We start from the raw sequence: 27,243 nt of genomic DNA, 5'->3' as shown, positions 1-27,243 counted from the left end.
CTCATCTCTACATAAAATTAAAAATTCAGCCAGGTGTGGTGGAACATGCATATGGTTCTATCTACTAGGGAGGCTAAGGCAGAAGGATCCTTTAGCCCAGGAGTTCGACACTGCAGTGAGCTATGACGGCACCACTGTACTCCAACCTGGGAGATAGAGCGAGACCCTGTCTCTAAATACATAAATAAAAAATAAAACTAAATAAATACAGGATGAACATGTGTCAAAGACTTTTTTAACTCATTAATAAGGGGGCAAGTCCACATAGCCAAAGTAAGACTAAGCAAAAAGAACAAATCTGGAGGCATCACATTACCCAACTTCAAACTATACTTCAGAGCTATAGTTAGCAAAACAGCATGGTACTGGTATAAAATAAGGACACAGACCAATGGAACAGAATAGAGAACCAAGAAATAAAGCCAAATTCTTACAGCCAACTGATCTTCAACAAAGCAAAAAAAACAAAGTGGGAAAACGACACCCTATTCAACAAATGGTGCTGGGATAATTGGCTAGCCACATGTAGAAGAATGAAATTGGATTCTCACTTCTCACCTTATAAAAAATCAACTCAAAATGGATCAAAGACTTAAATCTAAGACCTGAAACCATAAAAAATCTAGAAGATAACGTCAGAAAAACTCTTCTAGATATTGGCTTAAGCAAAGATTTCATGACCAAGAACCCAAAAACAAATGCAACAAAAACAAAGATAAGTAGACGGGACTTAATTAAACTAAAAAGCTTCTGCACAGCAAAAGAAATAATCAGCAGGGTAAACAGACAATCCACAGAGTGGAAAGAATCCACAGAGTGGGAGAAAATATTCACAGCTATGCATCGAACAAAAGATTAATATCCAGAATCTACAAGGAACTCAAACAAATCAGCAAGAAAAGAACAAACAATCCCATCAAAAAGTGGGCTAAGGACATGAATAGACAATTCTCAAAAGAAGATATACAAATGGCCAACAAACACATGAAAAAAATGCTCAGCATCACTAATGATCAGGGAAATGCAAATCAAAACCACAATGCAATACCACCTTACTCCTGCAAGAATGGCCATAATCAAAAAATCAAAAATAATAGATGTTGGCATGGATGTGGTGAAAAGGGAACACTTTTACACTGCTGGTGGGAATGTAAACTAGCACAACAACTATGGGAAACAGTGTGGAGATTCCTTAAAGAATGAAACGTCGAACTACCATTTGATCCAGCAATCCCACTAGTGGGTGTCTATCCAGAGGAAAAGAAATCATTATATGAAAAAGACACTTACACACGCATGTTTATAGCGGCACAATTCACAATTGCAAAAATATGGAACCAGCCTAAATGCCCATCAACAGGTAGATAAAGAAAACATGGTGTATATACACCATGGAATACCACTCAGCCACAAAAAGGAACGAAACAATGGCATTTGCAGCAACACAGATGGAATTGGAGAGCATTATTCTAAGTGAAGTAACTCAGGACTGGAAAAACAAATATCGTATGTTTCCACTTATAAGTGGGAGCTAATCTATGAGGACGCAAAGGCATAAGAATGATACAATGAACTTTGGGGACTTGGGGAGAAGGGTGGGAGGAAGGTGAGGGATAAAAGACTACACATTGGGGCCTGGTGCGGTGGCTCATGCCTGTAATCCCAGCATTTTGGGAGGCCAAGGAGAATTGTTTGAACCAAGGAGACAGAGGTTGCAGTGAGCCAATATCACACCATTGCACTCCAGCCTGGGCAACAAGAGTGAAACTCCGTCTCAAAAATAAATAAATAAGTAAGGGGGCAAGTAAGATGGTAGGGCTGGTTCAAAGAGAATTTTGAAAGTAGGTGTTTATGGGCATTTAAACAGGAATAAGAGACTAAGGTTTCTGGATTAGCTAAAAAACAGGTTACTGTTCTACGAGGCATTAAAAAAAAGTTGTAACCTTTGGGTGGGGTTATCTTTTATACTAGACAGAAATTATTTGCATCTCTACTGGATAAGATCTTCAAGTTGATGTAGGACCAGTCTGTGCCTTTAAATAATTGTCAATAGCAAAGTCAAACAAATGTACATTTCCCTAGATATTTAAAAAAAATCCTCTAGGGAGCTGGTTGAACAATGCCCAAGACTGCCACACCACACTCTCCTGGCCTCATTTCTAAGTGTTGGATAACATCTCTCAGAGTTGTGTTAGTCTTTCTAGGAACTGAGTTTCCCAGAAGAAAGAAGCCAGCCCCCTTCCACTCAGAGGCATTGAGGAGAAACCTAAGGCCATTACTGGGCACACGACCCTCTCTCCCTTCTATAATACATTATGTGTCTTGCTTAAGAACAGATCATTGTGTCCCTAACACTGCCCCATGCCCTGTGAACGGAGGCATGTGCATAATGACAGGACGCACCATCTTTTTAGAATGGTGCATGATAGACACACCTGACAGTAATAACTTAAGCAGACACTTATGGCAGACACAACTGCCTTAACTTCAGAAATAGGGGTTGCTAGGTGCAGGTTGCTGAGGACAGGGTACTAAGTGAATGTACTATCTAAACGGCATGCTTTTTACAAGTGGTGGTGGTTTTCCTGTCCAGCCTGCCACCACTGAACTGTCTTGTAAGTTCCCCCAAATAAACCATTTGTTTAAATCTATGTTCCATTCACTATCTCTTCTTTGGCCTCTTGAACCTGGTGCCATTCCTACTGAAGTTGACAGAGGTCCAGTATGACAAACAATGATGGCTAACACACTATACCAGGCACCATGCCAGGCCCTTCACACTAAGGGATTCAGCACTCGCTGCCATCCTCTGCAGTCAACAGGTAAAGGAATCAGGACACAAAATAGAAAGTTGGGTGACTTGGTTGGCAGTTAGTCTAAACCTAGGAGCACTGGCTCCAGAGAACAGGCCTCGATCGCCCCGTTATCCTGCCTCTCCACTCACAGGGAAGCTCTTCCTGGAGACAGAGACTGCACCAGAGACGTCTGAACACCACCCCACTCCAACCCCAGAAGCTGCCAAAATGTTTCATTTTGAAAAAAAAGAGTCTCAGTGGGAAATCCAAGACTGTCAGCTAACCAAAACCACACTGTTAACTAAAGTTACAGTACAGTGCCATTTAGGAAAAAAAAAAAGTCAATGAGAAATCTTTTAATTGTTCCACATAAAAAGAATGTGCCATTGACGATAAGTGATTTCAGTTATTATGCAATGCCTTTATTCTCTAACAGCAGGGAGGGGGAAAAACCAGGAATCTATAAAAAGACTGAGTAAAGAATTAATTTAGTAAATAATATTTAAATCAATGAGTTATTTTTGGACTTTTCTCAAAACTTGAATTGGCTAAAAGTACTTTAATTATTATATAATTACATGGATTAATTTATTCCCACCCTCAAGAGAGAATCTATTTATGTTCCTGGTGGGGCGTCTTAAAAGAAAGGCCAAGATCCCTGAAGGAAACAGGGGGTTGGTGTTACAGGATATTGATAATCACATGAGTAGCCTGATATTAACTATAAGGAGGTTAATCATTCAAACTCTGTCTGCCTTTCTTCCAGTTTCTGCCCAGGCTTTCTGAGGTACAACAGCATGAAAGACTAGACCAGACCTAGAGCTTTTTTAAAAAAAAAAATACAGGGCCTCACTCTGTAGCCCAGGCTCAAGTGCAGTGGCACCATCAGGGCTCACTGCAGCCTCGAACACCTGGGTTCAAATGATCCTCCCACCTCACCCTCCAGAATAACCAGGATTACATGCATGTGCCACCACGCCCAGTTAATTTATTTTTTTGTAGAGATAAGGTCTCACTATGTTGCTCAGGATGGGATGGTCTCAAACTCCTGGTTTCAACTAATCCTCCCACTTCAGCCCTGTCCAAAGCACTGGGATTACAGGTATGAGCTACTGGTGCTGGCCCTAGAGCATTTTACCATAATCTCCACCCTATCCCCAGGAACCACCTTTGGGATTTGTAAGCCTCAGATTAAAAACAGCTTCCCAGCATGGAGCCCAAACTTGTCCATAGGTGGGGCAATCTTGGACTCACAAACGTGAGGTGTAGTCTCTGAACGCAAAGGTGCTGGGAACCTCTTCGACCACACATGGTGTCGGGAGAGATAGTGAGGAAGAAAGAAAAGGGGCTTTGTGAGGCTGAGGCAGTCAGATGGCTTGAGCCCAGGAGTTGGAGACCAGCCTGGGAAACATGGTGAAGCCCCGTTTCTATAAGAAATACAAAAATTACCTAGGCATGGTGGCATGCACCTGTAGTCCCAGCTACTCCAGAGGCTGGGATGGGAAGATCACCTGAGCCTGGGGAGATTCAGGCTGCAGTGAGCTGAGATCATGTCACTGCACCCTAGCCTGGGTGAGAGTGAAAACCTATATCAGAAAATAAATAAATAAAAAGAAGAGGCGCTGAGTAAAATCACAGGAAACTGGGAAGTTACTCTAATTTTGGAGCTCCTAGGCACCTAGTGAAAGCTTCTCTAGGTTAGGATTGAAAAGGAACATCACAGAGAGCCATGGCATGGGGTATTTAATGAGTCTCTCTGGCCAGAGAGCCTCCTCAAGTCTCTGGCCAGAGACACTCATTAAAGTTACCCAGATACCAGCGCAGGTGGGAGGGGTCCTAGGGCCTTTGGCTATGGGAAGACACGGAGAAAGGGAGGAAAAGCAGAGACGTCTGGCATCTCTGGCCTTGGACAACAACTCCGTCCAAAGAAATACTTTCCTATCTTTCCACCTTACCGGGGTCAACATGAAAAATGGGGAAAGGGTTTCTTCACTATATGTTTCCCCCATCTTTTGGCACATCATGTACTGCCAGCACCACAGGACACCACAAAATTCCAAGGGGTAGAATTCAGCATAATTCAACACGTGATGAGCACATATGCTGGGCCCGGCACCGCGCCAAGCGCTCTGTTTCAGTCATCAAACAATCCAGTGGGTTACTCGCTTGTATCCCACTTTACGAAAGGAAACTGAGGCTTCAAAAGGGTGAGTAGCTTCACCAAGGTGGCACAGCTTATAAGTAGCAGAGCCAACACCTGCATCCAGGAAGGCCAACTCCACAGCAACACCGTTACCCACTCCCGACACCTTTGCTGTTGAGGAAATAAATGTCCAGGAACTCATCTCATGCACCTGGACCCCTCTCATATCCCCAAGCTCTTTTAGATATTTGGTCCAAGACGCTATGAAGGGACGGACGATGGAAGAAGGTGTTTTCTTTTGGTGATTTTGGTAGAAGGTCTTCATGCCTCTGCAGCTGTTCTGTGTTGGTTTGGGCATCTTCTACCAGAGAGCCAGGCAGGCCCAGCAGGGGAAAAATGACACTGAGCCAAAATGCAAATGTCCTATTCAACCGGAGGTGGTGAAAGGGGAAAGGTAGAAACTTCGGCATGGCTTTTACAGTGGGGGCGAGGGGAGGGGGTCCACCACAGGCTTAATGGACGACTATTACCCAGCTCCAAGTCTTTGTACTCAGAAAATAGAGGCAAGCGGGCAGGAAGGGGAGCGAAGAGGATTCTCAAAGATTCTATGGAGGAAGACACGTCTCTGTGAATCACGACCTCATGAATAAGTAACAGTCGCATTATTTTTACAAAACTTCAGTTTGCAAAGTTCACACAATGACCCTACGCGGTAAGTGATGTTATCTCTCCAACTGCATAGATGAGAAAACTCACACTCAGAGGATGTCACTTACCCAAAAGGCACCGGCCAATACACAATCTCAGGAGCCCTAACTCTGAAACCCTATGCTCTTCCCACCCAGCACCCAAGCTCTATGAAGCCTCACCCAGCCCCACCCTCTCCCGCGCTCTGCTCACACCTCTATTATAGCAAGTGCACTCAGTGCTTGCACATGGTAGCTGCTCAATAAAACATTTGCTAAAAGCAAAAGTGAGACCCTTTCACTGCTCCTGCAATGACACGGGATGGAATTGCTTACTAGAAGAAGCATAGCAACGGCTTCTGGCTAAGCATGGCAAGTGGAACCCAGGCCACTGACTCCACTCCTTCACGAACCCCACAAAAGTGACTCTAAAAGTAGGAAAGAAGGCAAAGACCCCACCACAACAAGAAAAGAGTAGAGAGGCAACAACAGAAGGCAAAGTGAGATAAGCAAAACTGTGTTTGCTGCAGGGAGCTACTGAGAAGTGACTCGGCAGGCTAGAAAACATGGACCCCTAAGCCGGCAATAGGAGAGCTTTATAATTATTACTGCTGAGCCTCAAGCAGGCTCAGAAACTGAGGGACCCTGGCACCTCTGAAAATGAGATTTGGGGGTTCTGAAAAAGAAAGATTAATTGAAAGACTTTAGAAGTACCAGCTAAAGCCCCAGATCCCCACCCAACCCTGACAGAAGATGGAGACTGACAGGTTCTAGAGGCTGCACCACACACCGGAAGCACCACCCTGAGGACAGCAGACTGAACCTAAGTCCACATAATGACCACTGAGGAGCTCTGGCACTCTCGCCCCCTGGATCCCATGTCTCTGGGACAGCCAGGCTGGTGTCCCTTCTAAAACCCCATCCCAATCTTCACGGACAGCAGTGTCTGCCCACCAGACCTCCAGTCATCCGTCCCTGCTGCCCCTACACTCCCGTCTCCGTCACCTCTTTCTTGGCTAATTTCACAAAAATTAAATTGAGCCTCAGCCTCGGCAGGATCTTAAACACACACTCACTGAAATCCAATTAACCTTCGATAAAGGTCCGGCAATCAATAGTGGTTCTGTGGCTCGGGGAGGCGCCATCCAGCCCGGGAAAGCGGACTCCTGCACGACCTTTACTTTTAATGAGATCAATGACAGTCATTGTCGCCAGCTCTTAAAGTGACTGGCAAATATGATCACCAGGTCAGGCCCTTGGTAATATCTGCTTCTGGGCTCACAGACACAAACAAACAAGGGCCCCTGCAGGCTGCTGGCTCCCGAGGCCTGTGCTTGCTGGCAGGTGGGCACCCCTGGGCAGGGCTGTCTCGGGCCTGGAGGTACAGATCAGCAGGGTGAGCGCAGATGGCACTCCTGGCAAGGCCTGGGCCCCTGGCTTCATGTTTGAGTATGCGGAGTCCTGAACTTCAGTGAGTGTCTGAACCGCCTGGACAGTTTGTTGAAATGTAGATTCTTGCAAACTTCTACAATCCTTTCCACCCCAGATTTGGATTAGTGAGTTTGGAGTAGGGTCCAGGAATCTGCATTGTTAAATAAGCTCCCCTGGTGATTTCTTTTTTTCCCCTACAGTGATTCTAAAAGAGATTGTTGGTGAACAAGTCTTAGCTCTCACCAAGCTGAAGAATTAATGTTCCTGGTTAGAGCCTAGCTAGTCCAACACCTTCGATAAGCATACTGAGGACCAGAGAGCGGATGTGATTTGCCTAAGGTTACACAGCAAGGTACCGGCAGGACAGAGATTGAACCTACCCGTCTTGCCTGCTAAACCGGTGTTTCCCTATCCAAGTCCATTTGGCCAAGTGGGACTGGGATGCTGTAGAGTGAGGAGGCCTCTTCAAAGCGGAGTGAGGCTGACACAACAAGTGGTTGGAGGGGGTCTGGATCCACCCCCATCCACCTCAAGAGGGGTCCCTTCTACAGCCACCTTCCAGGATAGACATCTGCTTATAGCAGCTAAGATGCCACTAGTCATGCTACACCCTAAGATTTAGAGTAAGACTTCTGCCCCCTGTCACTCCTATCTAGCCCTGTACCTCCCTCCCCAAGGAATGCTCACAGCCAGGCTGCCCTCAGGAGGGAGTTACTCCAGGGCTGGCTCGCTGAGTACCACAGTCCTAGGGAGACTTTAGAACCTCAGGAGTTTATCTGAAACTTTCAGGATTGTGGAATATTTACACACACACACACACACACACACACACACACACACACACGCTCCCCCGTAGTCCTCTACAAGGCCGTGGCTTTGATGTTGGTTGGTAAGAGACATGATAGATTAATTTATTCAGAGTAAGGCCTGTCCCTAATCTACTCCCAACACCATTGATGGTAAGTGACAGTACTTAGAGCACCGTAGTGGCCCATAGCCCACTGTGGGGGTTTCTGCGGAAGTAAGTATTTAATAACGTCATCTCAGACTGCCAAAGAGCTACCAAGTGATGCAAAGCCTAAAAGCCAGGGACCAGGGATTAAGAAATTAACATAGCGTGGCATTACAAGGATAGACTAATGAAACAAAATAGATTCCAGAAGAGCCCCACATTGATGACGAAGACGTCAGATCCCAAAACTGCATGATTCCATTTATGTGAAGTTCAATAATGGGTGCAGGTCATCTGTGGTGGCAGCGCTCAGAAGGGCATCAGCTCTGGGAGGGTACTGACCGGAAGGGACATGCGGGAGCTTGCCAGGGGGCTAGAAATGACTTGTAACTTTATCTGAACAGTCATTACATATTATATCCAGATGGAAACTTACTGAGGTATACAATTAAAATTTCTGACCTCAGGTAAGTTATCTTCCCTCTCTGAGTCTCTGATTCTTCCTCTGCAAATCTGAGACAATCAGACCTCCCTCGTAAGTTGATAATGCAGACAGCTCCTGGCACATAGAGCCAGGCAGTCAGTAAACACTAATGGCTAAAAAAAAAAAAAAAAAAAAAAAAAAAAAACGTTGGGGAGGTAGAAGAGAAAAAAACAGCCCAACGACAACAACAACATTCATCTCAGTATCAGTTTGGGGTACTTACTTAGCACACGCCAGGCACTGTGCAAAGCACTGTTTGTGCATTAACTCACACCGTCCTCACAAAATCACTTACTTACAGATAGGTATGATAAAACAGAAAAATGTTTATATGAAGTGATCCTTGATGTAAGCAAGAGAGAGAGGTATTACATTCAGACACTGCCTTGGTGCTGGGCAATGCTTCTCAGTCGGTGCTCCAGCTCCTCTGAGTAGTTAGTTACCAAGTGGCTCCAGGTTCCAGCAGCCCAAGGTATTGGGTTGGTGCAAAAATAATTGCAGTTTTGGAATGGCCCAAAATAAAAAACAAAACACACAATTACCTTTGCAACAACCTATAGATCCCTGGCAGGGAAATGGAGAAGGTAGAGGGGCAAGGACTTTGGAGTCATGCAGATCTGAGTTCAAACCCTGGTTCTACCCCTGCTAGCTGTGTGATATGGGGCAAGTTGTTTAACCTCTCTGAGCATTTGCTTTCTCATCTGTAAATGGGGTTAATAACATGCTGCATAGGAGATCTGTAATGAGTAGAGATTATGTGCGTCATATGCCTGGCACATATTAATTGCTTATAATTATTATTAGTTATTATTTTTCCCCAAATAACTCTGATATCAGCTTGCCCCATTCTGCACGTCCACAAGAAAACAACCGACACTCTCGCCCAGGTCTGCCTGGTAAGGGCCAATCTAGGGTGTGAGGCTGGTTTATTCACCCGTTCACTGATGAAAGGATGTCTACCAAGGATCTGCTCTGCACAGACCACTGGCTTTGTCTACAAGGTATCAAAACAGCGCAGAGGCAGGAGCAGATGAGACCAGGCCTCAGAGGGCACGCCCTGCCCAGCTCCTACTGCCCAGCTCCAGCCTAGCTGCCCCCCTCCGGCCAGGCACCGCGCTCAGCCATAAGCAAACAACCACACTAGAGCGCACCTTTCTGTGTTTGCATTTGTTTTGAAAATCAACATTGCCTCTGATTAAATGCCATTACAGCTCTGGGCTCACTGGATCCAAAGAGATTAATGGACTTGAGGGTGCTGCTGGAATGAAAATGCCTCCACAGCTGGTAGTAAGTAAATGCCAGGAACCTGGCAGGGGTGAGGCCTCTGGGATATTTCCTGATCAGCAGGCGACAGACCCTATTTCCCTTTAAGGCCATTCAGGAAAGGCCAGAGGTGGCCTCCCATCCCATCCAATCCCTTCACCACTGGAACCAAAGACTTTGTATTCTGCTTGAACGCCTCCCACGTACCAGCCTAGAAGCCACCAGTGAAGGCAGCAGAGTCAGAAGCCCCTACTTGTGTTACTGGCCAAGTGACCTCAGGGAAGACATTTGCTCTCTCTCAGAACTTTTCACCCCATCTGTAAAATAGAAGGAGGAATTATTTTTCTCATCCCTTTCCCTCCAAGCAGCAGAACTCTTCCAGAAAAGCCCAATAGGAAGTTCAGGCATTAGCGAAGCTGCCCTGGGGAAAGCAGGGTGCTATCTGTTTCGGTGTAGCCTGCCTATACCCCACACACCCCCCAAGTCCCTCGAATGGGTTATTGAAGCACTGTTCCCTAAGTCAGGGGACAACAGCTTTCCTAGAAGGCCTGAGCCAGCCACAGCGAACGTTTCCGCCAAGCTCCTGGCAGCAGCTCTGTGCGCTTTGATGTGGCCCCTCCTTTGTGGCCTAACAGGAAGAGTGAAATCAGGGAGACCCGGGTTTTAATCCCACCTCTACTAAGCCGTGTGACCTTCTCTCTCTGAGTCTCTGATTCTTTGTCTGCAAAATAGAGACAATGAGACCACCCTCGGAAGTTTATTATGGAGAAAAGGGCCTGACACAGGGAGTTAGGCATGCAATAAACGCTAATGGTAAAAGGAGAAAGAAAGAGCAGAGCCCAAAGATAACATAAGGAAATCAACAAGCACCACCCAGCTACTCTTCTGGAACGCTAGCCACACACTAGGCACTGTGCTCAGCGCTGTTTGTACCCTAACTCACACAGTCTTCACAACCCCTCTCGGAGGCAGGTACTGATCCCATTAACAGTGGTCACATGGCCACCAGGCGGCCTGTGTGACCACCACACTCCCCTACTATCCCCCTGGGCTCATCTGCTGAGCCAAGGTATGGCTTTCTCCCCACTGGGACCATATGCTCACGCTTATCTTTGTGCACTGCCTGTGGACATGGGGAGTGGAATAGAAAAGAGCACTCACAGCCAGGCGCGGTGGCTCACACCTGTAATCCCAGCACTTTGGGAGACCAAGGCGGGCAGATCATCTGAGGTCAGGAGTTCAAGACCAGCCTGACCAATATAGAGAAACTCTGTCTCTACTAAAAATACAAAATTAGCCAGGCATGGTAGTGCATGCCTGTAATTCCAGCTACTGGGGAGGCTGAGGCAGGAGAATCACTTGAACCCAGGAGGCAGAGGCTGCGGTGAGCTGAGATTGTGCCATTGCACTCCAGCCTGGGCAACAAGAGCAAAACTCCGTCTCAGAAAAAAAAAAGCAAAAAAGCATTCACCTCCACTGGGTGTGAGCCCCTTCCTTCCTTCCTTCCTTCCTCCCTCCCTCCCTCCCTCCCTCCCTCCCTTCCTTCCTTCCTTCCTTACTTCCACCCCAGAGCGCAGAACATATTGCTGCACTCCTCAAAACCCTGAAGTAACTCCACAGTGCCTCGAGGTCACACCCTAGACCATTACCTTATCTCCCCACACACCCCAAGGAACCCTGCCCCAGCCCTGCCAAACTTCACCCATTCCCTTCCCCTTCTTGCAAAGCCACTACCTGGAAAATTCCTACTCATCCTGCTGGGGACACCAACCTGTGGCAGGCCTCAGTGCCTCTTCCTCACTCTCCCTGGGGTTCTGCTCACACCCTCTCGCTGCCTGAGATACAGTAGGAAGGATTTAGATGTGTATCTGACTCTAATGCTAAGCTCTGGGGACTGGGTCTGGTCCTCCTGTGAGCACCTATACCTAGCATACAGCAGACACTCTTAAAACGATCAATGTTGAGCCTGGCCACATGGCTCACACCTGTAATGCCAGCGCTTTGTGAGGCCAAAGTGGGAGGACTGCTGGAGCCCAGGAGTTCCCGATTACAGTGAGCTATGATTGTGCCACTGCATGCCAGTCTGGGCAACAGAGCAAGACCCCGTTTCCAAAAACATAAAAATGAAATTATGAATGTTGTTGAAAAAGTACAACTCCACCCATTCCTGTGGGAGCCTGTGGCAACCAAGAAGCAGAAACTGAGGGACAGGTCCTACCCACTGGCCAGTATTCCCTGGGACAAGGGGGATGGAAGGGGGGACACACAAAGCCCACCTCTTTTTTCCTGCTTTAGGAGGCTGATGCAGTTGGCTGCTGCTGTTCCCTTTTTGCCTGATCCCTTGAGATCTGGGAAGTGGGAAGGAGAGGGGAGGACAGGAAGAGGGAAGAGACAACGGACAGGCCCCACAGAGCCAGAAGGATTAAGTCCCACTGATTTTGCATCATTGTTCTCTGTGGCCGCTTAGCTTTGTGGGCCTCAGATGGTGCAAACGAAAAGCAGGTAATGGCAAAAGGGGCTCCGCATGCCCCTGCAGGCTGCCATGTGCACAGGGTTGGCCTACATGACCTGAAAGAATCTTTCTTGCTCAAAGTTTATAATTCTCCAGACAATGGGCCCCATTAAAGACAGGGGGGCCAGACTCTGAGGCCTCACCTGGACACACAGGCACTTCCTGGGCAGCCTCGACCAAGCCCACGTTCCCTGGCACAGCAGCCCTGAGCTCTTGACCTCACCTCATTGACGTCGATCTTGTTCTTCTCCATGTAGTCTCTGTCATTGACCTGCCCGCCGTCCACAAACTCCATCAGGAGGACCCGCTCCGTGGACAGGTCCCAGTGGATTCGGGGCACCTGGGATAGGAAGGGACAGGTCAGATGGTCTGGGGAGGCTGGGAGTCGGGCAAGGACGACAATGTGGCACAGCGAGCCAGACAGCAACAGAGGCTCCTCCCAGAGCAAGGGAGAAGAGGCCCAGGAGGGACCTCAGTGTTGACAGTGGGGATGGGACAGTCAGGCCAAGAGGGAGGCCAGCTACTCCACCTCTGCTCAGCAGGCCTCCACCCACTCCTTTAGAAACCGGCTTTGCCGACTCTCCTCAGTGCCTTCTAACACTGTTAAGAGCCAAAACTAAAATTGGGACTTGGGAGGAAAATGTTGGAACGTGGAACGCCTCATACCTGGGCATTGCTATTAAGGATATTTCCTCTCCCCATCCCACCACCAGGCCCACTTTGGGCTCCTCCCTCTGCCTCCAATATTTCACCTGGGTAATGGGTGCATTGTGTGTATTAAGCAAATGACTGAATTTTGACCAGATGATAAATTTTGTTTCTCATGCCTGTTTCCTGTAGGAAAACATGTTTCCTGGGGCAGACAACATTGGATATTAACCCAACATCTATTCCCAATCCTGCTCTTCCCTAGGGATGAAAAAAACAAAATACTGGGGCTAGGTGGGGTGGCTCACACCCGTAATTCCAGCACTTTGGGAGGCCGGGGCAGGTGGATTGCTTGAGCTCAGAAGTTCAAGGCCAGCCTGGGCAACATGGCGAAACCCCGTCTCTACAATAAATACAAAAATTAGCCAGGCATAGTGGTGCATGTCTGTGATCCCAGCTTGGGAGGCTGAGGTGGGAGGATCACTGTCAAAGTCACAGTGAGCTGTGACATTATATATCACACCACTGCACTCCAGCCTGGGCAGCACAGCAAGATCCTGTCTGAAAACAAACAAACAAACAAATAAACAAACAAATAAAAAAACCTACTTTCCTTGCCTGCTTTATAGTAGGTATGGCCATGTGATACAGTTCTGACTTATGAACATAAATGGAAACCTGCTAGGGGATTCTGGGAAGGTTTTTATTTCCTTGATTAAAAAAAAGGGGGGGTATTTGCACAGTGCTACTCTTCTTCCATTTCTCTTCCTGCCTTGAAAGTGAACGTGAATGTGATTGTTGGTGCTATAGCAGCCATCTTGCAACAACGAGGAAAAATAAAAAAAATTATAAAGAACTGAGATGCCAGCTCTGATACTGTCAAACCACCAAAACCATGTATCAGTAGGCAACCACTGCAAACCTTCTTGCTATGTGAAGACAATGAATTCTTTTGTTTAAGGCATTCTAAATGAGGCTTTCAGTTGCCTACAGACAAATGCATTACTAACATACACTCTCCAACCCTCTCTGACTCTCACAACACTCAAAAGCCAAAAAGAGAACAGATTTCTCCAGGAGCGGGCAAAAGATTGGAATGCAACCAGACTGCCATGTGAGCAAGGGACAGCTACCAGTACTCCCATAGCCAGGAGGGAGGAGTTACTGGGCTTCCAGCATGCCAAGTCTCCCCCAAATTGTGAGGAGTTTATTTCCTCTTACAAATAAAGAAACATGGGCAGCTTTTTCAAACGTTTTGGAGAGTAAGATTTTCCTTTACCCTGACCACCCAAATTCATCTAGCAATAACATAGTGGCCCTCAAGTCAACAGTCCTTAATTCTTAATTAATCTTTAATTCCTGTTCTTAATTCTGCTAATACTGTTGTGTCTTAGACTAGCCACTTAACTCCTTTACATCCCAGTCTTCCTTGCTGGAAAGCAGAATTGTTTCTGCCCTATCTCAGTAAGGAGCTCTGAGGATAAATGGAGGCTGTACATACAAGTGAAATGCTCTAGTTGGAACAAAGTTTCCAAAAGAAAGCAAGGTGTTATTTTGGTTTGCTGCCTGCCTGCGGTTTCTGCCATTTGAAAATCTGGGCCAATAGAGAAATCTGTAAAACTGATACTTTGAACTTAAAATTTAGACTTGCTTGGCATTTTTCAAAAAGTTTCTTTTTAAAAAAGTGAGTGCATGTTTGTTATTGTTGCTTTGTTGGTTTTTTTTAGAGACAGGGTCTCATTCTGTCACCCAGGCTGGAATGCTGTGGCATCATCACAGCTCACTGCAGCCTCGAACTCCTGGACTCAAGAGATCCTCCTGTCTCAGCCTCCCAAAGTGCTGGGATTACAGGCGTGAGCCACCATGCCCTACCTGTTGTTTTTGTTCATGGCTTCCAAATGAATGAGACATAGTTTCGGGTTAAATTCTTCCCTTGGGTTTGTTTGGAAACCTATGTTTGACAGTGGGCCCCTAAGGCTCTGGAGACAAGAGGTCAAATCTCTAGCCAGGCCCATCAGTGGCAGCTTAAAAAACAGCGAGGGGCTGGACACGGTGGCTCATGCCTGTAATCCCAGCACTTTGGGAGGCCAAGGAGGGCAGATCACTGAGGCTGAGGAAGGAGAATCGCTTGAACCTGGGAGACGGAGGTTGCAGTGGGTGAAGAGTACGCCACTGTACTCTGGCCACGGTGACAGAGGGAGTGAGACTCCATCTTTAAAACAAACAAACAAACAAACAAACAAACAAAAACCACTAGGAAAGAGTCACAGGTGGAAACAGAAAACCCCCAGGCTGGAGCTTCTCTGTGCTTGTGCATCAGGGTCCTGGGTGTACTGGGGTTTCCCCCTCTGGTCTCCCTGCAGACATCACCATTCCAGTCTAACCACAGAATGTGCCCCTTGCTTCTGCTGCTTAAATCTGAAATGACTAAAATATCAAACCTGGGAAACAGCGGAATTTGTCATGGGAGCTTCAGAACCCCAGGTGCCCCTGGACAGACATAACATGGAAATGACTGCAAAATGCCAAACTGCTCCTGCTTAGTTAAAAAAGTGAGCTGCCCCTAAATCACCAGATGGGCAGGAGGACCTGGGGGTGTGGGGTAAAGTGAGCGCCCACATTTCCTGTCCTATGCTTCTTCCGTCAAGGAAGGAAAAAACGAAAAAGAGAAATTTGAAAGAGTCAATAAGCACCCACACTCCCCACCCCACCCCCAAACAAAGCAAAATGAAACTCTAAGAAGCTCATGGCCAGGGTGCTCAGTAGCCCCACAAGCAGGGTCACACCCTGACCATTAGGACCCCTGGGTCCAGGGTCTACCTCTTTGTCACAGAGCAGAGGCCTCCCTCCTGTGGGCTCCTCCAGCCTCCCACACTGATGCCAATCTGGACCCCAAGAAGGAGGGTGACGATTAGGGAAGTTCCAGCCCAAGACCCTGGGCCTCAGCCTCACAGTCTGGCCCTGACCTCACATTTCTGCTTTGTTTCTATACTTTGGTCAATGTGCCCACGAAGCAGGCTGTGCCTGGCTTGTCTGAGACAGCGCCCATCATCCTGGGCCCACAGTCCTCCTGGAGCCTGAGTCCAACACAGCAGAAGGCCTGGAGACCTGGAGTCAGGTCAGACTGGCATATTTGGAGTGAGGCTGCTGGCTGGAGCTCCAGCTCTGCCATCTAAAAGCTGTGTGACAGTGGGTAAGTTATATAACCTCTCTGAACACCAGTTTCCCCACCAAAAACATGGTGATAATGGTTACAGTGGAAGCACGACCCCACCCCCGCCCCCATTTCCTACTACTATGAGCAGAGTACTGGCACTCAACACGGAACTAGACACTAGCAGCTGCTGGAAAAAACATTGATTGCTCTTATGACGGCCACATGGAGTTTCACAGAGGGCTCTGATACACACCAGGGCTGAGAGTTATGCTCTAGACAGTTCACTGAAATTCACATCTTCCCCACAAAGTAGAACTACACGGAGGGGGAACGTGCAGGCTCTGGAGCAGGCTACCTCTATTCCCTGCCCCTTAGTGGTGAGCCCTGTGACCCTGCGCAAAGGGTTGATCGCTCTGGGCCTCAGTCTCCCAGCTGATGATATGGGGCTGGTTATGGCACCTCCCTTGTGAGGCTGTTGTAGGGATTAAAGAGTAAATACATACAAAGCACACTGCAAAAAAAAAAAGAAAAAAAGTTATATATTAATTACTATACATCAGTGGTTCCTAATCTTTGAGATTCATGGGAAGCTATCATACTTCCCAAAAAGCAAGCACATCTCCTCAGGGTTTGTCCACAATTTCTAGAGTCCTGGGCTCCTTACCTCACATGAAGGAACCCTGGCATGGCCCTGCACACCTATCCCCACCTCCACACACATAGAAATGCTCTCATCACTTCCAGTCCCAAACCCTGTGGTTATAAAGCTTCTCCCCCGCCACCTTGTCCCCAGTTGTCCCCCAGGTGAGTCAGAAACCCTACCACTTGTCCTGTTTCCTTCCCCTAGCACATACACTCTACTGCCAGATCCACTAAGCCTGGCTTTAACCATTCAGCCTAGCTGTCCCTTCACCCTCTCCCAGTCCCCCTGACACCATATTTGCATTCAGTGCTTGTCTGAGGCTGGCAGATTTATAGCACAGGGCTGAGGTTCTTAAACCCCACATAAGCACCAGAAGATGCCTCACACACTGAGAGGTAAACTCTTTGCGGAGGCTTAATTATGCACAGATGTTGTGATGGGGAGCCAGTGTGCAAAAGCAATCTATCTCCAGTTTTAAGAGCTGAACTGGGTTCACAGTGCAAAATTCACTTCCCGCTTGTTATGTGTTTAGGGAAAATTAATTACTCAAGAGCCTTAATTCCACCACTGTCTTAGGAAGGGTGTGCAAGTTTTGGAAACAGCAGGTCAAATTGGTATATTCATTATTTACCCATTTGGCATCCTCATCTGAAAACTGTGTGTGTTATTGTTATTATTGCATGTCTTGGTCTGGCACTTGCCAGTTGGCCCCAGCCAGGGGACAATTTTGCTGTTTCCATGGGAACAGTGGAGGAGATGGTTCTGTCTGGCTCACATAGTTCTGGCTCTGAGGGGCACCCCTGCCGGTAAAAGGCAGCAGAGTATCCTGAGAGGAGCACCACACTTGAAGTCAGAAAATCTGGGATGTTGCCCTAGCTCCTCTACTTCAACTGTCCTCTGCAATATGGGCTGATGCCTGCTGGAGGGACTCAACACCACAGTACCTGCAGAGTGTTCAATGCAGCAGCTCCTGATGAAGAAGAGATATTCAATATATATCACCTAGAGTCAATATTTCTTAGAAGCACTCACTGGAGCCCTTTACCCTGAGTAGAATTACGTACTTCCTGTTAGGAATCCACAGAAACACAGACGAATGCCTGTCACGGTGCTAACAAACGTGCACTACAACAACACATCGCTGTGTCTGTCCCTCCACTAGATGAGAAGTTTTCCAGAGCAGGGACAAACCCCAGCTCCCAGTACAGCAACAAGCTCAGGAATAAAAGAAATGGGATAAGCAGTAGAAGCATGTCTTAGACTCTATAGCATTATATTAATTAGTTAACATTATCACTTGTCTAAAAGAGCCAAGTTTTCACTGAACTGGTGGTGTGAGCTCCAAGGTTGGGACAGTGACACCAGACCTAGGCTGCACTCCTGGATTTACGCACACAAGAGGGTCTGTACATCCACATGTACAATGGCAGCCAACAAAATGCCAGTCAAGCATATTGTGAGAATGGAGACAGACCCGACCCTCACCACACTCAGCTAAACTTCTTCTTGGGCTCTATCTTCCTCCACAGTCAGTGTGTCAAGACACTGCACTGATCACCACAGCTGTGGTTCTTCCTCCTGTGGATTCTCAAGTGGTTAGAATAGACACATCTTCAGTCGCTCCATCCCTGTTAGTCAATCAGGAGAGCAAAAGTATCAACACTTCCTCCATTTCTCATGACGTCTTCAAAAGCCACAAGGACACCTTAGTCAAGAACGATAGTGTCCCCTCTCCCTGATCCAATGTTCTGAGCCATCCTCCCCAAGAATAGCACGGCTTGACTGTTGGCTCTGGAACCTGCACATGGAGCTGCTGAGGGCTTGGTGACCCCTCTCCTGCATTCCCCAGGCCTGCTGAGGAAGAGGGAAGGGTGATCTCTCCTAGAGTTGGAAGCCAAGCTCAGTGTAGACAACCAGAAGAGCCCTCTAAGCCCTGCACTGCTGGGAAAAAGGGGGTAACCCTGTGTAAACAGGCATACACCTCAGGAACGACAAATGTGTTGGAAGAACATGGTGTGACATACATCTCTCTCCCCAATTCCTGTGTGCCCTGACAGAACATCAGGACGGTCCTTAAAGACCAGCTCCAGCTGGGCGCGGTGGCTCGCGCCTGTAATCCCAGCACTTTGGGAGGCCGAGGCAGGCGGATCATTTGAGGTCAGGAGTTTGAGACCAGCCTGGCCAAAATGACAAAACCCCGCCTCTACTAAAAATATAAAAATTAGTCAGGTGTGGTGGCACACACCTGTAGTCCTAGCTACTCGGTAGGCTGAGACAGGAGAATCGCTTGAACCTGGGAGGTGGAGGTTGCAGTGAGCAGAGATTGCGCCACTGCACTCCAGCCTGGGTGACAGAGTGAGACTCTGTCTCAAAAAAATAATAATAATAATAATTAATTAAAAAAAAAAAAAAGGACCAGCTCCAGGGCCAGGCACAGTGGTTCATACCTGTAATCTCAGCACTTGGGAGGCCAAGGCGGGCAAATCATTTGAGGTCGGGAGTTCAAGACTAGCCTGACAACATGGGGAAACCCCATCTCTACTAAAAAAAAAAAAATACAAATATTAGTCAGGCATGGTGGCACATGCCTATAATCCCAGCTACTTGGGAGGCTGAGACAGGAGAATCACTTGAACCCAGGAGGTGGAGACTGCACTGAGCTGAGATCATGCCACTGCACTCCAGCCTGGGCAACAAAGCGAGACTCTGTCTCAAAAAAAAAAAAAAAAAAAAAAAACCAACTCCAGTGCCAACTTCTCCACAGAGCCTGCCCTGACCCAGTAGGCCATGGGAGTCTCTGCTTCTGAATCCTCAGAGCACATAGAAGCCGTACTTCTCATGGGGCACTGACAGCTGCGACTTCATATTATCTGATATTGTTTCCCACATTAAGTGTCTCTTATTACATAGAACAGTTCTGCTATAATACTTGTTTCGAAAACACAAATTTATTCCAATGCAATTGATATGTTAGGAAACAGTTTGATCATAATGCAGATTTTGGATGTGCTTATATTGTACTATCATCTGCGAGAAACACTGGAATGCAGAAAGCTGCATCCAGCAGAGCCGTGCCACATTGGAATACACAAAACAAACACACCTCGACATTGCTGCGAGTCGGTGAGTCACCCACATCTGGCCTTACAACTTTCTGTCCCATTTCTTTGTTGTTGTTGTTGTTGTTGTTGTTGTTGTTGTTGTTCCTTGATACGGAGTCTCACTCTGTTGCCCAGGCTGGAGTGCAGTGGCACGATCTTGGCTCACTACAACCTTTGCCTCCTGGGTCCAAGCGATTCTCCTGTCTCAGCCTCCCGAGTAGCTGAGATTACAGGATTGCACCACCATGCCAGGCTACTTTTTGTATTTTTAGTAGAGACAGAGTTTCACCATGTTGGCCAGGTTGGTCTTTAACTCCTGACCTCAAGTGATCCGCCCACCTCCGCCTCCCAAAGTACTGGGATTACTGTCATCAGCCACCATGCCTGGCCTCTGTCCCATTTCAAAGGACTCCTCCCACCATCTCACAAAACTAACAAGCAGCAACCCTTCTGATGTCCACTTCCACAGCAGGCTCAAGGTAAAGTGCCATGTGTACTGTCGTCTTATGTATTTCTTAGCCATTTAACATGTGTAAAACTATGCTACTGGTTTTTATTCATTCTTATCTTCTTTTCTTTTCTATATTACTGTATTACTGATGATTTTTTTTTCCTTTTTTCTGAGACGGAGTTTCACTCTTGTTGCCCAGATCTGAATGCAGTGGCATGATCTCAGCTCACTGCAACCTCCACCTCCTGGGTTCTAGCGATTCTCTTGCTTCAGCCTGCCGAGCAGCTGAGATTATAGGCACACGCCACCACGCCAGGCTAATTTTTATATTTTTAGTAGAGATGGGGTTTCACCATGTTGGCCAGGCTGGTCTCAATTTCCTCACCTCAGGTGATCCACCTGCCTCTGCCTCGCAAAGTGCTGGGATTACAGGCGTGAGCCACCATGCCCCGCCACTGATTAATTTTTTTGAGTGTTGTGCCCCTAACTCTATTTTCCCCATAAGCTCTGTGGTTTCTGTTGTGTGATTTTGCATAACTGAAGTATTTCTAGAAACACATACGTTTTGTTACAGCAGAACCAACTGTATAAGCTGAGGTAAAACACGTGTGTTTAAAATAGTCCCAGCGTACAGTAGTGTTAGCTATCAGCGTCGCCATTATCATCATCATCCCACGCCTCACGGAGGCAGAGACCACAGCATATAGTTTCTTGGCTAGGGCTCAGTGTCTTGCAGTTGTCGTTTATTCAATAAACATCTGTTTAATTGACTAATGGGTCAACAATCACACTTGGTATTTCTTTGCAAATTGCCTTCAAGGGATTTAATGCACATCACCAGTGACAAATCATTCATCCTCAGTAAGAGGACTCAGGAAGAAGATGTCCCAATTATGTCCTGAAAGGGACACTCCAGGCAGGGACCCACGTACCACCACACTCTTCCACCAGACCGCCATGCCCCCCACTGCCTCGTCCCACCTACCTTCAAGAAGTCAAAATGCTTGAGCATCTGGGACACCTTCTCAGCATTCCTCCCTTCATTGAGGAAATCCAGCTCCAAAGGCAGGTTCTTCTTGGCTTCATCCACAAGCCACATAAACTCAAACTCTGGGAATAGCTGCTTCACAGCCAGAATGAGCACCTGAAATCCAACAAGCACCCCAGTCATGGGGTGGGCCCACAGCACACACCAAGCGACATTTCCTACCTTCCTGCCTGGTTCTCCTCTGGAGTAAGGGAAACTGCTCCCCTGAGGCCCATCCCTCCTCTGAATTCCAGGAGGGAAACATAGTAGGACCCTGCTCTCCCATAAGCTCGATACTCTGCACCAAGTCCAAGATGACGATAGCCCAACAGCCAGCATCGGTAACCATGACTACCATTGGCTGAGGGTTCCCCTCGTGTCCAGCACTAATTAAGCACTTATTTTTTATTTTATTTTTTAAGTTCTGGGATATGTGTGCAGGATGTGCAGGCTTGTTTCATAGGTAAACGTGTGCCATGGTGGTTTGCTGCACCTATCAACCCATCACCTAGGTATTAAGCCTGGCATGCATTAGCTCTTTTTCCTAATACTCTCCCCAACCCCTGCCCAACAGGCCCCAGGTGTGTTGTTGCCCTCCCTATGTCCATGTGTTCTCATTGTTCAGCTCCCACTTACAAGTTGGAACAAGCGGTGTTTGGTTTTTTTTTTTGTTCCTGCATTAGTTTGCTGAGGATAATGGCTTCCAGCTTCATCCATGTCCCTGCAAAGGACATGATCTCATTCCTTTTTATGGCTGCACAGTACTCCATGGTGTATATCTACCACATTTTCTTTATCCAGTCTCTCATTGATGGGCATTTGGGTTGATCCCACATCTTCGCTATTGTGAATAGCGAACTAAGCACTTTACTTACTACTAAACTTAATTCTTGCAACAACTCTGGGAGGCACACAGATACACATCTTATCATCCCTTTTCTATTGTTGTTTAGACAAGCTGTCACTCTGTAGCCCAGGCTAGAGTGCAGTGGCGTGATCACAGTTCACCACAACCTTGACTTCCAAGGCTCAAGTCATCCTCCCACCTCAGCCTCCTGAGTGGCTGGGATTACAGGTGTGCATCACCACGTCCAGCAAATTTTTAAAGTTTTTTTTGTAGAGGCAGGGTCTCACTATGTTGCCCAGGTTGGTCTCAAGCTCCTGTCTTCAAGCAGCCCTCCTGCCTCAGCCTACCAAAGTGCTATCCCATTTCATAGATGAGGAATCTGAGGCTCTGAGGGGTTGTATGATTTTCCCAAAATTTTCCCAGCAAGGAATCACTGAGCTAAAATTCCCCTTGGGAATTCCACAGCCAACTCCACAGCCCTTGCTCTGAAGCACTTAGCTCAACTGCTCCTGTGGCTGCTCCCCGATCTGTTCCTCGTGGTCTGTTCACAAAGCACTGGGAAGGTGCTGCAAATGTAACTGTCACTACTTTATTTCTTAAGTTGAATGTTTGGTGCTTGAACATTTATAATACTATTTTCTATACTTCCTGTACATCTAAAATATTTCATAATAAAAAACTAAATTGGAATAAGAAAACACGACTAGATCAGACAAGAGGAGAGAGAGAGAAGGAATTTGACCACCTGGATGAAAAGCTTAGATTTTTGGCAATTTGGCTCCACTGTGGATTCTTGAGTGATGACATGATAAGAGGGGGTTTTAGAAGATTTATCTGGCATTCAGGGGTCAGTTTAATGATGTGAAATTAAAGAAGGGCCCAGTGATCTGTGCAAAGCATACCACAGCCCCCTCCATGGGCAGGGACTCAATCCTAAGGCTGCCCCACCACCAGGGCTCTGGATTTGAGATGGGTGCCCAAGTTCCTCGATGATGGCTCTGTAGCGGGTAAGCAAGGGTGACACCAGGGACATAGGAGGTGTTCCAGTATTCTGGGAGGGAAATAGAAGGGCCCTGATCTCCCATAAGCTCTCCTGCTGGCATTCAAAGCCAGGCCTGGGGAGAAGACTGACTGACTGACCCAGTAATTCTTAGTATAAATGACAGTCCGAGTTATCTGAGAACAACCATCTCTAACCCTGGCTACAGCAGATGGCAATAAGAACTAACTAGCTGTGGGCCTGATGGTACCAAAAGACCTTCCCCTTCCCATCTTTCCAGAAAGGCTTACTGAGCCCTAGACAAAAGCCTTGTCTCATGCTTCTTTTTGCCCTGTTCTATGACATTTTGCTCAATGCTGTGTTGGCAAAAGAAATCAATCTAAAGCCAGACTATTAACTACAAGGCATTTACAGCTTTGTTTTCAAGCCCTATGTCCTGGGTGATGTACCAGATGCCATTCCAAAAAGAATCATCACACAGCATTATCATGCTCAATTTCTACCAAAACTTCTTTTAATTACATTTGGCTGTAGTTTAATTTCTTTTGAGTTTTGTCTGGTCTTTCATGGGCTAGACCTATGACCTTATGATAATTGATTTAGTTTATGTTTTGTTTGTATCACGCAAGACTAGAAGGGAGAGGGGGCAACAGAGAGGCAACAGAGAGGCCCGGACTGTACGCCTCAAGCCCTGGCACCTGGGCACCGCAGCCTCTAGCATCACATCCCATCACAATGCCCTCAGATGGCCCTTGGCAGTGACCAAAGCAGAGGCAGAGCAAGTGAACAGGAAAAAGAAGAGATTCCCCCAGGCCCATGCAGAGGCCAGTCATGCCATCTAAGTCACCTGAATTCTACCGTTCTGGGCTCGGAATTCAGGCAAGAAAAGCTCTCCAGCATTTTGCTCCAATCTAAACTCCAGAGGGTCTCACCCAAGAGGGGCAAGGAAAGGGGCCACAATGAGGCTCTCTCATTTGTTCGATCAATATTTACTGATTACCCTCTAGGTAATTACCATGGACCAGACGTGGATACGCACAGAGAGCTACCTGTAGCCCAGTGAGGTCTCTACTTGAGGGTGAAGCTTCTGGCCAAATAATAATTCCTCATCATTTATTGTATGGTCACTGTTTTTTGTGAAATTTTTAATTATCACTGATATCCAAGCAGCACTGAAAGGCACATTAAAGATTTTCCAGTTACTAATCAATTACATAATTAGTCATTATTAATACTATTCATTATTATTAACACTTGATAATACCTGACATCATTAATCATAAGCAGTCAATTTTATTAACTAATATTAATTGCTAGTAACTAATTAGTAAGCTAACTCGTAACACAGAAAACTTTACATTGCTCATCGAACTGTTTTCTAAGGCATCCTGTGGGTTGTGGGTCACTTCCCTGGTTACTTTAAAATGAAGGGGGTTCTTTGAATAGAAGTCAGTGGTTCTCAGATTTATGCAATGTCACCATCCCCTTTATAGGAGCTCACCAATTTTAAAACTTGATACCAGCTACAAAGCCCAGAAAATGAACATACATAATTTTGCACATAATTCAGGGGGTTCACCAACCCCTTGAAATTCAGTGGGTGGGGAGGGGGTCAGGTTAAGAGTCGTCGGGTTCAAGTAGTTTGGGCTGCTGCCATTTTTAGACTTTTCTTGGCTGAAGAAAGTAACATAAAACTCAGTTTCACCGTCTGGTTTCATTCAACTCTGTTCTTAAATGAATCTACGTAGCCTACCTTAAGCAGATTCATTTCAATTTTTCTTTTTGACAACACATGCAATCAACTAAAATAAAACAGATGTTGTTATCAATTTGACTTTTTGATTTTTCTCCCAAAATGCATCTTCTCCATAAAATTCTTCTAACAACCAGTGTTTCTACCAGTGCCTACCAGCTACTCAACACTCTGCAAATGTTTATTGAATACTCACATGAATGAATGAATGAATGAGTAAATGAATGAACAAATGAATATTTCAAAGATTTTGTCTGCTTCTCTGAGATAATTATATGTTCACATGTGTTATCCAAAGAAAATGAGTTTTTCTGTTTCTGAGGTTTTAGTGGAAAGAGCCATAACTTCTGAATTTGGGGGAATCATAATTTCAGAAAGCCTGAGAGTTCTCTACTTGAGCTGAAACCTTATGAATCAATCAAGGTATATTCAAAAATTAATACTTCCTTCAAGGTGAAACAATAAAACTATCTTCCTATAGGGTCATTGGCTTGCAGGAGGAAAAATCAATCATGGGCCACACAGAAATATAATGGAAAAAATGAAGAGTCACACATAAGTTTGAAAACTAGTGAACAGGCCAGCCGTGGTGGCTCACACCTGTAATCCCACCGCTTTGGGAGGCCAAGACGGGCAGATCACTTGAGGTCAGGAGTTCAAGACCAGCCTGGCCAACACAGGGAAACCCCATCTCTACTAAAAATATAAAAAGTAGCCAGGTGTAGTGGCATGTGCCTGTAATCCGAGCTACTCAGGAGGCTGAAGCAGGAGAATCGCTTGAACCCAGGAGGCAGAGTTTGCAGTGAGCCTAGGTCATGCCACTGCACTCCAGCCTAGGCAATAAATAGAGACTCCATCTCAAAAACTAAAAAATAAAATAAAATAAAATAAAACCAAGAAAAGAAAAGAAATAAAACAACTGACTGTTATTTAAAATAGCAAAAGAGAAGGGGAATTATCATTATTTAGTTCCTACTACACGCCAGGCACTGTGCTACGAACACTTTACACACACACTTTCATTTAATCCTTTTCTTGCCAATTTTACATAGTAGAAAACAGGAATTGTCAAAACAAAATCTGACCTGGGCTTCTCTTGTTCATTCTTTATGCAGCCCTGCCTCATGCAACACAACACAACGACACAGGACAATACAATAGGAAGCTCAAGATAAGGCAGAGAAGGAGCTTTGTAAACTGTAAAATGCAACTGGAAATGCAAGTTACTGTTATCAAGTTATTGTACATTATAAAAGAAATAATGTTCTATGGGAAAACAGCACACTAAATAGAATGCCTGTACAGATCCAAACTGGTAAAAATGAACGTTCAACAAGAGTTGAAAATCAATTCAGAGTGATGTAAATAGCTTGCCATTCATTGGGTTTATCTTTGTTCTGATAAGTTATTAAAGTAAACACTTTTTAGAAAATAGATTTATAGGGTGAAGTTTCCTTGGGTGGCCCACATCTCTGGATACTTTTTAATATATATTTTAAAAAATAAAATTGCTGCTGGATTCTATGCCAACGCAAACATTGCCTAGCCACCCACTGCTCAACCAACACATTTAGTAAGGAAACAAGATGAGGCTGGGTGCCGTGGCTCACGCCTGTAATCCCAGCACTTTGGAAGGCCGAGGCGGATGGATCACCTGAGGTCAGGGGTTTAAGACCAGCCTGGCCAACATGGCAAAACCCCGTCTCTACTAAAAATACAAAAATTAGCCAGGCGTGCTGGCAGGCACCTGTAATCCCAGCTACTTGGGAGGCTAAGGTAGAAGAATCACCTGAACCCAGGCAGTGGAGGTTGCAGTGAGCTAAGATCGCACCACTGCACGCCAGCTTGGGCAACAGAGTGAGACTCTGTCAAAAAAAAAAAAAAAAAGAAACAAACAAACAAACAAACAAGATGGTAGACAAAATGCACTGAAAATGCTGCTCAGAAAAAGTCAAAAACATGACTGCCATGGGTTTTTACTTTTTGAGACCCTTGACCCTTGGGATGGGCCAGATGACATCAAGCAATAGATGAGATTTATTGCTCAGGCCAAAGAGTCCCACTCCAACATAGCCGAGCGCCTTGGGGCCCAGTGGTGCATGAAGGGCATAGTACTTGGCAATGTGTTAGATTCCTTATGGGTGAGAGGGTAAGGGAGTGTTCCTCATCAATTCAGAAGCTGGAGAAATAACTGGGAGTGATATAGGGTGATTAGGACCTGGGGATTATGGTAGTCCCACAGCTCAGGGATCATCTGAGTCTTACCCTGCCCTCAAGCAGTGAGAATGGCAGTGAGATATGGCCCGCTAAGCTCCCCAGTGTTGTGGGTAGAAAAGAACTGCTGCAAAGC

General features: G+C 46.3%; 1 protein-coding gene across 20 annotated transcripts in view; it reads right to left on the bottom strand.

Moving 5' to 3' along the window:
- The window catches only part of ADCK1 (aarF domain containing kinase 1), a 125,889-nt gene that overhangs the window by 12,767 nt on the left and 85,879 nt on the right, over window positions 1-27,243 (bottom strand). For 13 of the 20 annotated variants that reach the window (XM_065549140.2, XM_005561915.5, XM_073997968.1 and 10 more), the window contains 2 exons: window positions 21,252-21,410; window positions 12,490-12,606 (listed from right to left, as the gene is read on the bottom strand). In XM_065549140.2, the coding sequence (XP_065405212.1) occupies window positions 12,490-12,606; window positions 21,252-21,410 (276 nt within the window). Of the gene's footprint in view, window positions 1-11,525; window positions 11,590-12,030; window positions 12,607-17,343; window positions 17,515-21,251; window positions 21,411-27,243 lie in introns of those variants that run through there. The other 7 variants (XM_073997974.1, XM_073997972.1, XM_073997973.1 and 4 more) reach the window with 3 other exon arrangements.

Source organism: Macaca fascicularis, chromosome 7 (genome assembly GCF_037993035.2).
Source record: "Macaca fascicularis isolate 582-1 chromosome 7, T2T-MFA8v1.1".
Taxonomy (NCBI): Eukaryota; Metazoa; Chordata; class Mammalia; order Primates; family Cercopithecidae; genus Macaca; species Macaca fascicularis.
The sequence above is the reverse complement of the archived record's forward strand: the minus strand, read 5'-3'. Positions and strand labels throughout refer to the sequence as shown.